The 12,503-nt window shown below is 34.2% G+C and overlaps 1 protein-coding gene and 1 pseudogene across 3 annotated transcripts; both read right to left on the bottom strand.

Annotated features, from left to right (window-relative positions):
* Positions 1 to 2,428: 2,428 nt before the first annotated feature.
* LOC120208450 (acyl-CoA thioesterase 2-like) lies at positions 2,429 to 8,235 on the bottom strand. 3 transcript variants are annotated; one of them, XM_039207735.1, is made up of 18 exons: positions 8,144 to 8,235; positions 7,877 to 7,969; positions 7,601 to 7,668; positions 7,283 to 7,364; positions 7,043 to 7,089; positions 6,812 to 6,937; positions 6,516 to 6,593; positions 5,855 to 5,942; positions 5,107 to 5,219; positions 4,376 to 4,438; positions 4,235 to 4,290; positions 3,849 to 3,953; positions 3,638 to 3,694; positions 3,301 to 3,402; positions 3,097 to 3,145; positions 2,930 to 2,998; positions 2,671 to 2,854; positions 2,433 to 2,567 (listed from the first exon to the last, which is right to left on the bottom strand). In XM_039207735.1, the coding sequence occupies exons 1-17, from the start codon at positions 8,157 to 8,159 to the stop codon at positions 2,777 to 2,779; spliced, it is 1,290 nt and encodes a 429-aa protein (XP_039063666.1). In that variant the 5' UTR covers positions 8,160 to 8,235; the 3' UTR covers positions 2,433 to 2,567; positions 2,671 to 2,776. The 3 variants fall into 3 exon arrangements, with proteins under 3 accessions (XP_039063664.1, XP_039063666.1, XP_039063665.1); XM_039207733.1 differs by having other exon boundaries at positions 2,429 to 2,567; positions 7,877 to 8,187; XM_039207734.1 differs by lacking the exon at positions 2,433 to 2,567 and having other exon boundaries at positions 2,662 to 2,854; positions 7,877 to 8,187.
* Positions 8,236 to 9,631: 1,396 nt separating this feature from the next.
* On the bottom strand, positions 9,632 to 10,755 carry LOC120208354 (annotated as a pseudogene).
* Positions 10,756 to 12,503: the final 1,748 nt, after the last annotated feature.

Consider the following 12,503-nt stretch of genomic DNA (forward strand, 5'->3'; position numbering starts at 1 on the left):
ATTGGGAATTTACAAGAGTGTTAAAAAGATTCAAATTTATGTTACTTGGACGTCTACTAGATGATTCCGCATTCATTCTCATTTGATCGTGTATTACACTACTTGATCCGTATTTAGTTAAATAAATTGCAAACATGTCTCGAAAACATTTGTTAAAATAATTTATTTGGTTTTGGACAAAGTTGGGTTCATCATCGGTTAGATTAAAAGCAAACGCAATTTGTTCAATTAGTGTTTCAACCCCACCAACATTTAACGTTGGGTTTAAAGCGGCGGCACAAGTAAAATGGGGGGAATCTCCTTAAAATATTTTAAAAGTTTTTCCTTCATTGCAAAGCCAATTTCTTGAAAAACTTCGGTTTCAAATTCAAAGTCATTTAGTCAGGTAGCCAACAAAAATATTTGATTAAGAACCAACGGGCTAGTAGGGTAATAAACACCGGATAAAAAAGTTGTTGCATTTTTAAAAACCTCAAGCAAATCGGTTATTTTGGCTATAGTTTCCCAACTCGAATCCGGATAAATGTTTGGGACATGACCCCTCTCGAAAAGCCGATCGTGAAATGTTTGCAATGTTTCCCTTTGCCTTAAGGCAGTATGCATCATCATCTAAGTTGAGTTCCAACGAGTTGGACAATCCAAATTAGGACCCAAAGCTTTTTTATTAACGGACTTACAAAATCGTTTATAATCATTTAGTCTTTTGTTGTTGTTACAAAGAACCGATTTTATCATTGTTTTAAATTCTAATCTAATCGGCTCAATAACCTCCAAACCGGCTTGCACGGATAAATTAATTATGTGTGCAACGCAACGGGTATGAAAAAACGCACCGTCTAAAATCGGTGAAAGTAATATTTTCAATCTTGGAACCGCGTTTGTATTATTCGATGCATTATCAAAGGATATAGAAAAAACTTTATTTTCTAATTTATAAAGACAAATTACCCTTTTTAAAAGTGTAAATAAATTAGCACCGGTATGCGGCTCACCGAATAATTCAAACGCGATTGTTCTTTTCATCATTTGCCAATTATCTTGATCTAACCAATGTGACGTAACGGCTAAAAAAAATTTCCGGTATTATGAGGGGAACTCCAAACGTCACATGTAAGCGACACACCATAACGGTGTTCTTGGAATCCTAAAATCATTTTTTCCCTCGCCGTACGCCACATTTTTATAGCATCTCTTCTAAGGGTAGTACGACTTACTTGAGTATAACGTGGTTGCATTAGTTGTTGAATTGTTATCGTGAAATCTTCATCATCAAAGTGGTCGAACGGCAATGCTTTTGTAATCACGAACTTTGTAAACGCTTCTCGTAATTTTTCGTTGTCGTAAACAAAAACACCACCTTGCGGTGTAAGATTCGATTGACTAGGATCTGATCTTGAGCGAAGTGCCTTGCATGATTTTGTCAAATGGTTCTTCAACGTTGTGTTTCCTTCCGATGCAAGAAACTTTAGACAAAGTTTACAACGCGCCCTCCTCGAGCCATTTGACATCTCACATAAATCGTAGTGATCCCAAATGTCTTTGTTTCGAGTGTGTTCGATCACTCTCACGACTTCAAGGTTTCCCCCCGACGGAAGATTTAGCCGTGTTACTCATGATGAACAAAAAATTACAAAAGTAAGATTTGAGAGATGTTTAAGTGTTGTGTAATAAGATTTGAGAAATTTGTAATCAACCAAATACATCCCCAACCTATTTATACATGTTTAGGGTGGTAAAATGGTAATTTTTTAAAGAAAAAAACGGTCAAAAACGGTCACAAAACCCTCCCAACGGCTATATTAACGGCTAGTTTTTTAAACCCAGACCGGTTTTTTTTCCGGATAAAAACCGGTTTTTTTCAAACCGGTTTTTTATCCGGTAAAAAAACCGGTCTAGGTTTTTTTCTCCAAACCGGTTAAAATAACCGGTTTAAAAAAAATCCGATCCGGTTAAAAAAACCGGTTTTTCCCAAATCCGGTTTCGGATATTTTTTCGTAAAATCGGATATTCGAATTTTTTGTGCACCCTAGTTTGTAGAACTCTGTCCTTTATACGAGTCAAATGTAATGGGGTTATCGTCCAATTTCAATTAAAATCATTAAAAGTAAAAATTATTTCATACTCTACTGTTTGATTTAGCACAAACCCAAACCGTTGCCGTTATCTTCATCTACTCTCTACTACTATTTCTCATACTTATCCGACCACCACCGTCTTTTCAACTATATCTTCATTAAAATGTTGCCATTGTTTATTCTCTTCAAGTTTAAAATCCTGAATGTTTCTTAAACCGAAACACGAATATAAAAAATCTCTCTTATATTTTATTGTTCATTGTAGAAAGTTAATTTTTTTTCACGTTTAAATGTGGGTTTGATATGAGTTTCGTGAAATTTTCTGTTGATTTTGTGACTTCTTCATATACGATCTTCTTCGTTTTTGGCTGGGGGCACTTAAAGAAGAAAAATTGATTGTATTCTATGGTTACGCTGAGTAACCATTCTGAGGGAGGGATGGTGCCTGAATGACTACCAAGGCCTTTCGAGGAATAAGGCCAGCTGTGAGCCCTGCCAGAATCACGATGTCTTGGTTAATGATGCAAGTATATTAGGAGTGGGCGGCCATTACAAGACCACCTACAAGCTTGTTGCTGTTGGAAATAACATTTACCTGAGGGGGCACTTTTCTATGTCGGAAGAGTCTCAAGGCAAAAAGGTCTTAAAGTTTAACCACAAAGCTTAACACATTGCCAAATATCAAAATATTACAATGCAGTTTAAAGTTTAGAGCCAGTCGACGGATTTGGGAGACTAGCCAACCTAAGCAACGCTTCTTGTGTCAGTGACACAACGAGCTGCAATTCAAGATAAACAAGTATGATGATATTTGGTGGAAAAGGAACGAGATTAAGAAAGGGTAAACTAATTACCTCTCCCTTTCTGTTGAACATTTGGCCCGAAACAAAGCCACGGGTGACACAGGATGTAGGACTTAAAATCTGCGTGACATTGATTCTATTAACCATTTTCTTTCATTAAGGAAGTGAAAACAATCAAACATTTACATAATTGAGAATAGACTTCATCTTAAACCTACCACGAACAATAACCAGTCGTCAGCCCTAAGTTGCCTGTGAAACCACATCCTGGTAAACACGAACAAAAGAGTAAACAATGTCGTATATGCATAAATTTTCTAAATATAGACGCAAGCAAGAGAGAATAAACTTTGGGTTGTGGAATAGGTGAGCCACAGACGAAAAGAATAATCAATATTACGAAGATTACAGCAGATGCTTACGAGTGGTCCAGGCTAAGGGAAGCTGACATAAAACCTTTTCTGCGCTGTGGGTTCAAACTAACACTACTAAAAATCAGATCTGAAGCAAAGGCCACCACACATCTGCAAAATATGGAATCAAAAAAAAAAAGCCTGATCTGCTTATAGTTCTCTTGTAAGATGGGGAAGTAGAGTGCATGCGTGTGCCCACATGACCGCGGACAGAACAACCTCAAGTAAGCTTACATTATATGCAGAAAAGGTTCCGAGAATTTTAGCAAGTCTTGAGCAGAGCAAAAGTAGAAAGGTATATGTATAGAAAAAAACATAAATATTAGCATTTAAAGGGATAACTCACCTATGCAAAGCTTGGTCATCTGAAAGTTTGCCTTTGGCTCTAAACCAATATCTCAAACTGTAAAGGAAAATATCATTCTCAAATATGATATAACACTGAACTGAAAAATGATAATGTGACAGCTACATTGGTTAATGAATATGAATATATAACATTTGTATCTCCAACTGAAAAAGCTAAGGTTATGAAACACCAAAAAAAAATGCCTAACCTTGGTTCAGATTTATTCTGGTTTGTTTTAGTGTTAGGTTCACAAAACCTTATCTCTATCGGCCAAGGAACAAATTTTGTTGTGGCCACCTTTTTCCGGTAACTCCTGAAACAAAAGATTGTGAGGCATTGCACATAACACGGCAAAACTAACAAAAAGCACACTATCCAAAGACATAAATATAAGGCCATCAGATACGGTTTTTGTCCCAGTTTTTTTTTAGGTGGATGTCAACTTTACAACAAAACAAAGAAGTAATCAAGTAAAAGTATAGATTAAAACGAGTTACGAAACAAATGTATTTCAAATCATATTGAAGTTTCGAACCATGGAAAATTACATATTTAAATAAAATGCAGTATCACTGTGAGTGCTAAAATTCTTACATAGGAAGACGGGGATCAGTGAGACGTGATTCTCGTATCTCATCCAATGACAGAAGCTGCAATAGGTCAAAAAGTAATCATGCTATCCAATTATTCAGCACACCAAATGACTGGATATGTTAGACAACATATGCTAGTTACCCCTTCTGGAGCTGGCACACATGGCATCATTGCTTCTTGATGATCAAACCCTTCTTCTTCTTTCTGTAAGATCAACACATGCAAAAGTACAAGTAATCTGAGATGCTACTACCACTCATTCAGCAGTTACCATGTGAGCACATTTTACAACAGATCAGGAAGTTTACTAAAACGAGACCCAGATACTATTGCACACCAACCAAGCACTATGCAAAGGTATAATAAACGGAGAAAAGGCTGCTGGATAACATATTGTAGTACATTTCATCATTAGCAAACAAGTACCTCTGCACCTAAAAATGTAGTATCTTCTTCACGTAACTTTTATAGATAACATAATTGGATTATTAACAAGTTAAAAAGGGAAAATTCAACTCGTGTTCTAATGCATTGGTAAAAGAACAGAATAAGCAATATCGGGACCTTCATAAAAGAACATAATTAGAACTGCTGAGCATATCTACTTATACTTAACATTATTTAAAACCTCCCCTCATACCATTTTATCCCATTGATATCATTCTACAGAGTATAACAGAAAGTGACTTCCATGAAGATGAAAAAGCAGACCATGATAGTTCTTCACAGATACAATAATATAACAGTTATGCCTTCCTGTCAATATTTGTTTAACACTCAAGCTCATATGAAAAACTAATTGAGTCAAGAATAGAAGAATTACGAAAGCAGATGGGAGCCTTTGAATATAAAACGAGGAAGATGCTTCATACCTGAAAGGAGGCTAATAATGTGAATATGATGTTTCCCTTTTGTATTGCATCTACTCTACGGGTAGTAAAGTTTCTACCATTGCGTAGACGATTAACTTGATATGTTATAGGTACTGTAAAAAAAGTACGTAAAGATATAAATATTTGTTATTGCGAAAAATTTCACTTGAACCGCTAATTATAATCTCAAGATGAATCAGTGATTTAACATGCAAAATTCAATAAGCAAAAACAATGTAAAAGCTATGATTTATTCATGGTACTAGTTTTTCTTGATATGAAGGATGTTAAAAAACTTTACTCATAGCTAGAACAGCATGATCGATTATTTCACCCCCACCATAATTTCTAAGACAAATTTTTAAGCAACAGGGTCGAATTGATATCTTTTGGAGGCTAAATGCGAAACAAAATTGTTTATCCAGCTTACTGCAAGTTTTTTTCATTTTAAGAAATGAAAGAAGGTAACGTGTTTAATATTTTTTTCTATCTACTTGTACATGGCACCAATTTTTGCATCTCTCAGGTTATCCTTCCAAATGACAGGAAGATAGAGAATGAAGAATGAAATTTACTAGATTGTACATTTTCAAACTGTTAAGAGCTATGAAGATTGAAAATATGGGATTATAGTGTCATGCAAAAATTTAGTTAAACTGTAAACAAATCAACAGTAGGAAATTTCCAAAAACCAAAAAAGTATAATGGATCCATTTACTGCAATAATGCTCACAGATAAGGCACTTACTATTAAAATCCCCAACCATAAGAAAATAAGAGTGCAAACTATGAACAATTTTGAGAGAATCGACCGTTTTTGATGCAGCAGCCAGTGCCTGAATAATTAATGACGAGAAAAAAAATGAAATTACCTCAGTTTAAACAGCATGATAATCAACAGGAAGCAACTAAGACAACAACTACAAGTCCATCAAGTTAATTAAATCACTTAATGTTGACAAATCAGAAGCAATCACCATACTCGCATATTATGAAATGAGCAAAGTTTCTTTATATTTTCTTTTCTCTTCTCTTAGATTATGTGCTGAAACTATCACAGTATTAATAACAACCTCTATATTTAAGTAGTTATATATCCATATAAATAAATTAATAAACTAACGAGCCACAGCATACTATATTTACCATTTGGTGAACACTCAAGATGCCTGGTGTTTGAGTGCCAGCAATTTTAGATCATTTGTACGAATCATGAAAAACATACTATCCATCATTTAACCTAAAACAATTGTGTTGAAAATTGAAATATCATTGTCTATCGTACGGAACGCATCAAGCACACACACAAATAAGGAGGAAGCATACTAATTTATGTTATCATATATGGTAAATGTGAGTAACCTCAGTTAGACAAGATGGATAAAGGAGAGAAAGATGTTTAAAAATACCTGTCCGATGAACTGTCCTCCAAAAACCTTACCAAATTTAGGTGCATCTGGCAAAGTAATCCCTTGGAATATATTTAACTTCAATAAAACAGAAGACAAAGTGTAAGTATAGAGGTTATAAGAATAATCTATAATAAGAATCTAGTTAGATCATTTCCGACACTATAAAATGTTTCTTAAAGGAAAGACAAACGTCAAAATTAAAAGTATACCAAGAAAACATGAACTGTAAAACTTCTCACTCTTCCGAATGGCAATAGAATAGATAAAAGAAAATGGCACTAGAAGAAGCATACTTCTATAGGCTCCAAATGCAATATACTTTCCACAAGTGCACAGGTCTCATGCGTCTTATTTGTACTCCAGATAGATTGTGACTGAAGCAAAGTGCAATGCTCATGAGGTAGAAACAGGCAGGTCAGCTGTAGTTACAGGTAGTATGACCGAGTCATTTTTATAAGCGAGTAGTTGGGATGATCTAATCAAGTAAAGTATGCAAAAGGGAACTAAAAAGCACATAGATATACCTTAGTTAAAGCGACTATATCTGCTACGTGAGTTGATGTCGAATTAACTGCAAAAGCAAGCACAATCATATTCGATTTAGGATTAATTTCTCCATCACTAATTGATTTTTAAGCCCTTATTAATATAGGAGTATTCACAGACATGAATACACACACGCAAAAAGAAATTCTACATTAAAACAGGCCAATACTCAAATATCGCAAAAATATCACATGAAGAGAAGATAGAAAAGCTTTTACCATGGCCAAAGTAATCATATCTTTTCAACTGATATTCAAGTCGGTTTTCTTCTTCAGCATGGACTGATCCAGATACTTCAGCCTATAAACCACGAAATTGAAGCTCAGCAAAAAGGACTATTTGGTTTAGATTTTTGTTTCTAAAAACAAACAGTGCTTATTTGTTTAAGAAGTTACCTATTTTAGCTATTTCCCTTCGTCAATATATATATATATTGCACGCATATTTGAATGATGAAAAGAAAAATAAATAAATAAACAACCAAACGGAAGGAATACAATGCAAGTAAATAGGAATTGGGAAAAAGGAAAACAGACCTCTCCTTCCCATACAAAATATGTTCCGTCTCCAACTTCTCCTTCCCTAACAACATAGTCTCCTTTCTCTGCAACGCAAATTATTTTAAGCAAATCCAATATATAATCAGTTCTAACATATTTCATTGTAGATTGATTTAACCCGATGAAAGATTCTGTTTGGTAGTACACAAAGCAAATCACAGGAAAACAGGCGCAGTCACGCGGGTCAAATGAAAAAAATCAAATCGCAAATATTCCACTAAACTGAATTTGGATCAGAACTTCACAAATTACCATAGTGCTTAAAATGAACGACTTCAGCTATTATCCTGAACGACGAACTCGGCAATCTCTGCAGCAACGGAACGTTGCCTAAAAACTCGATCACTGCAAAATTCAAAGAAAAACAAAAATATTTCACACAGTTTGGAGAAACTTGGAGCATAATTTAGAGGTGGAAGACTAAACCGAATGTTCGAAGAAAAGAACATTTCCAGCATTTTCCGGTTATCGAGGTAATTCCGGGAATTAACTGAAAGAACCGAAATTAGAAATATTCACCTGCTTCGGTGTTCATACCGGTAAGGGCTTAACCGCGTGAGGCCGAAAACAGAAACCGAAATGAGTGGAGTGCGAGGAATAAGAATTGCCAGATGGGGATCAAATGTTTGCGGTTATATACAGCATAATTTATATATCGTAAAACCCCACGTGTTTCTAATGCTATGAAAATGGAAAACTTTCATTTGATCCCTTGAATGCATCTGTTTTTCTTCGAGACCCTTTTATTACATTTAGAACGGAATATCTTAATATTTTTAGTGATATTTAATTCAAGGGTAAAGTAAATAAATGATACATTGACTATAAGGTATAACTTTATTAAGTCTCGTGACTATTAAAAGTTATAAAATTATCTCTTAATTATAGGATGTTACTTTGTTGAGTCTCTCGATTATTAAAAGTTACAAAATGATCACCCAACTATTCATTATGTTTCAAATTCGTTTTCTTCTTTAAAAAACTTGATGACATTCTAATCTGGATATTAATGTACTGTCTGAGATATGATAAAATTTAATCACAGAATCTCAAATGATTATTATATCGCAAACAACAAATTAAAATTTAGCTCAAGTTGTCGTCAATCTTTTAGTGGAGGAGAAAGAATTTGGAATATAATGAATAGTCAAATAACTATTTTGTAACTTTTAATAGTAAAGGAAATCAACAAAACAACATCTTATAATCGGGGACTCAATAAAATATATCCTATAGTGAGAGTATCATTTGTGTACTTTACCCTTAATGCAAGCTATAGGTAGAGCGGAACTAATTATTGGAAACTTCTAGTCATATTAATAAATTTATTAGTATAATCGATTGTTGACCGACAAAAGTCATGTAATGGGATCCACCCAATGAGCACATTGTAATTTATTCAAATAATCTTTTTGACTTCTTAAGATACCGAAACATGAATAATATTAGGCATTAGCTTAAAAAAACGTGTACTTAATTTCGGCTTTTTAACCCTCAACTACCCTCCAACTAATATACCAAATAATTTTATATTTATAATTTTTTCATCAAATCATTTAATTTTAAAATTATATCTAACATTAAATTTCTTAATTTTAAAATTATATCTAACATTAAACTTCTATTTATCATATTTGACTATTATTATATTTCTGTTTTCATCACCAAATCATTTATTTTTAAAATTGTATTTAATATCTATTTTGATCACTTGACTGTTAACTTGATAAGACTTAAGTTAACGTTAACAAAACTAATGATGTTACATAATAAAATAATTATTTTAATCCTTCAAATTCATACATCGTATCAAAAGTTGCATCATTAATAAAAATATCAAAACAATAGATGAAATTGAAATAAGAATGATAACTTGGAAGTAATTTTTTTAAGTGCCAACTCAGGAGAAAGTGCCTAATTTAGGTATCAAATGCATATTTAAACCAACCAATGATTGCTCTAATTCGACAACTCAAAGAAACTTGAGAAAATAAATATTTAGTTTAAGCCCCTACTTGTAATTAGAGTTTTGCTATCTAAAACGCCAACATCCTCAATTTTTAGCTCTGAAGTGTGAGCAAATTACAAAGCTCTCTAAACAAAGATCAATTGAAAATAAAAGAAACAGAAAAAAGTTCACTTCTTCTTCTCTGCACCTCCAGCTGACCTGTGAACGTAGTAAATACACGAGAAACTGTTCAACAGCCTAAACACTCATAAATTACTCTATTATCATTACCTCATCTTGCGGAGAACACTTGACATCTCTTCACGCTTCTTCTTGGCCCTCTTGTGAGTGCCTAGCTTTCTCTTGGCCACCTTCTATGCCCGCTTATCTTTTCCGACCTTGAGAAGTTCGGTTATCCTCTTCTCATACGGTGCAAAGCCAGCAACTTCCCTTATTAGACTCCTTACAAAGTGCACTCTCTTGCTGGTTTTCTACAACAGAGACACAGACTATATCAATAATGTAAATCGATGTACCATCGAGACAGCGAGAAACATGCAGATATATACGCCATTCGTGATAAAAAGAAGGCACTCTAAAAGTAACTTGCCAAAAACTTCACCATATAAGCTAACCATTATATCCTCGCATAAATTGGGACTTGGGGTAGTGCAAGGCAACTGCATCAGAACTTTGAAATATGGAATCTTACCCCCTTTCTATTAGAAGGACGGGGAGCCAATTCCTTCTTGATGACAAAATGACCTCTGTTTATGCCCATAAAAAAGGCCTGTATTAGGTTGACTTGGAGCCATCACCTGAAAGATGAATCGCTCAGCATGAAAATTATGATTCCAAGAAAGGCAAGCAAATTATGCAAACAACTATACTGAATATGAGTAGAATGTAGTTCATTTTGACTAATGAAGGATTCCAATTCTTGGGGTCTATACTTTCATGACATGTTACCATGGAACATGAAATCTTGTCTTAAACTGCAAAACCATCCCACTCCTTAGGCCACAAAATGGAAAAAAGGAAATGTCATTTGTGTAAACACATGGAAATAAGTCGCTTTATAGATACTTTAAATGGAAGATAAATCACAAGACAAAAGGACGTACATTCATGCCCACGCAATTTCTTCACCATAGATTCGCTAAGAAATTTGCAGACTTAATTTCAAGCAAACTTAAACAAGGAACAAAAAAACAAGAGGCAGATTGAGTATTAATCTAAAATCAACAATCACAGGATTTTGTGGAATATCAAGATGAGAAATGATTGGGATTTTATAGCATTTCTTTTCAGATAGAAAGCATTAAAAACAAGTAAAACTCAATTTGATGAGGTTTAACCATCCAACACTAATATTTTTAACTGAAACAAACTATGAACCAAATATGACAAGTTAGATTGAGTAGCTCAACATCTCTAAAATATGAATGTAGACATTAATGGCACAATAGCATGATGTTAAAAGGATCCAAACAGATGGTTAAAATTCATCATATTGAATTTAGCACAATCACAGAAGTATGTCCCAATCAGTGGCGGATGCTCTGGGTTTCTTTAGATTAGTAGTCCATTCTACTGATGGTGTCCACCTCAAATTTATTTATGCCTACTCCATATGAAAATTTTCTGTCATTAATACATATGTGCCCACCCTAAAGATTTATCGGAATCCGCCACTGGTCCCAATCATACTTATTCTATAACCTACTCAACTGTTTAAAAGCAATAGGTTTTGCTAAAACACCAACATCAATAAAACTTCAAATTGGTTCTAGAGAAAAGAAAGATGGATTTCGGAATCATGAACTTCAGGTTTCAGCTCTGGAACCAAATAAACTGTGTTGAAGCATATCATTTCCAGGAAACCAATCCTTATACCTTCAAATTCCAGAAAGGAAAGGAAGGCAGAACTTCATGCTATTTCACGCAAAATAAAAATAAACAAATTTCCAGAAAAAAAAAAAGACAGAATTTGACTACAATAAGAGGGGAGAAAGCAGAAGTCTCAACGTGCTTTCTCGCCTACTAAACAACTCCAACAGAAAATATCTTACAAAACTCCGAAGCTGCAAGAAAGAGATTAACATAAATAAGGATTCGAGGATGCGAAAAGATTTTAAAGTTTCAATTAGGTTTAAAAAGGCGGTCTCACCTCTGCGCGGCAGAACGGAAGAAAAATATTAGGATGTTTATTTATATTTGGGTAAACTCTCGCCTTAATCACTGAACTTTAGTCTGTGTATCGAATAGGACACTAAGTTTTAAAATACTTCAATTTTAGTATTAAACTTCCAACAATTGAGGACTGAAGCTTCCTCTATTTTGTCTTCTCATTCTCCAAATGTTAATATCCTCTGGAACAAAATTAGAGTTAAAAATCATAAAGTTCAATGGCACTCTTTACTTTGGTTCCCTCGTCTCATTTCTAAGCATAGCCTTATAGTTTAGATGGCTTTTCTTGACTGTCTTCTTACGAAAGAAAGGCTTCATAAAATGGGGATTGTTAATGACATAAACTGTATTTTTTGTGCTGCTGCTATGGAAACTAGAGACCATATTTTCTTTGAGTGCACTGTTGCTTCCACCCTATGGTCTACTTTATTTTCTCTTAATGGATTACGGTTTAGACATCCTTCTTGGGATGCTCTATTCGATTGGGCTGATGCGTGTTGGAAGGGTAAATCCCTACTAACTACCATCATGAAAGTTGCATCTAATGCCTTGATTTACACTATATGAAAGGAAAGAAACAAGAGGTTGTTTCAAAGCCATTCTTCTACTATTGAAGAAATGTTCAATGCTATTAAGGAATTGGTTGGTCTTCATCTAAGGGGTAGAAATATTAGTAGATTAGGCTATGTTAATATTAATCTTTGTAACCAATGGGGTATTGTATGATGGCTTAATTGCCTT

This window comes from Hibiscus syriacus, unplaced genomic scaffold (genome assembly GCF_006381635.1).
Source record: "Hibiscus syriacus cultivar Baekdansim isolate YM2019G1 unplaced genomic scaffold, ASM638163v2 tig00016563_pilon, whole genome shotgun sequence".
NCBI lineage: Eukaryota > Viridiplantae > Streptophyta > Magnoliopsida > Malvales > Malvaceae > Hibiscus > Hibiscus syriacus.

Bases quoted from the DNA above. Each gene is read 5' to 3' on its own strand.
- LOC120208450 (XM_039207733.1), bottom strand. From the start codon at position 8,027: ATGCTCCAAGTTTCTCCAAACTGTGTGAAATATTTTTGTTTTTCTTTG. The intron at 7,090-7,282 runs GTAAAAGCTTTT...TTGCTTTTGCAG, and splicing joins ATATGATTACTTTGGCCATG to TTAATTCGACATCAACTCAC. The intron at 3,695-3,848 runs GTTAGGCATTTT...TTTCCTTTACAG, and splicing joins CAGAATAAATCTGAACCAAG to TTTGAGATATTGGTTTAGAG.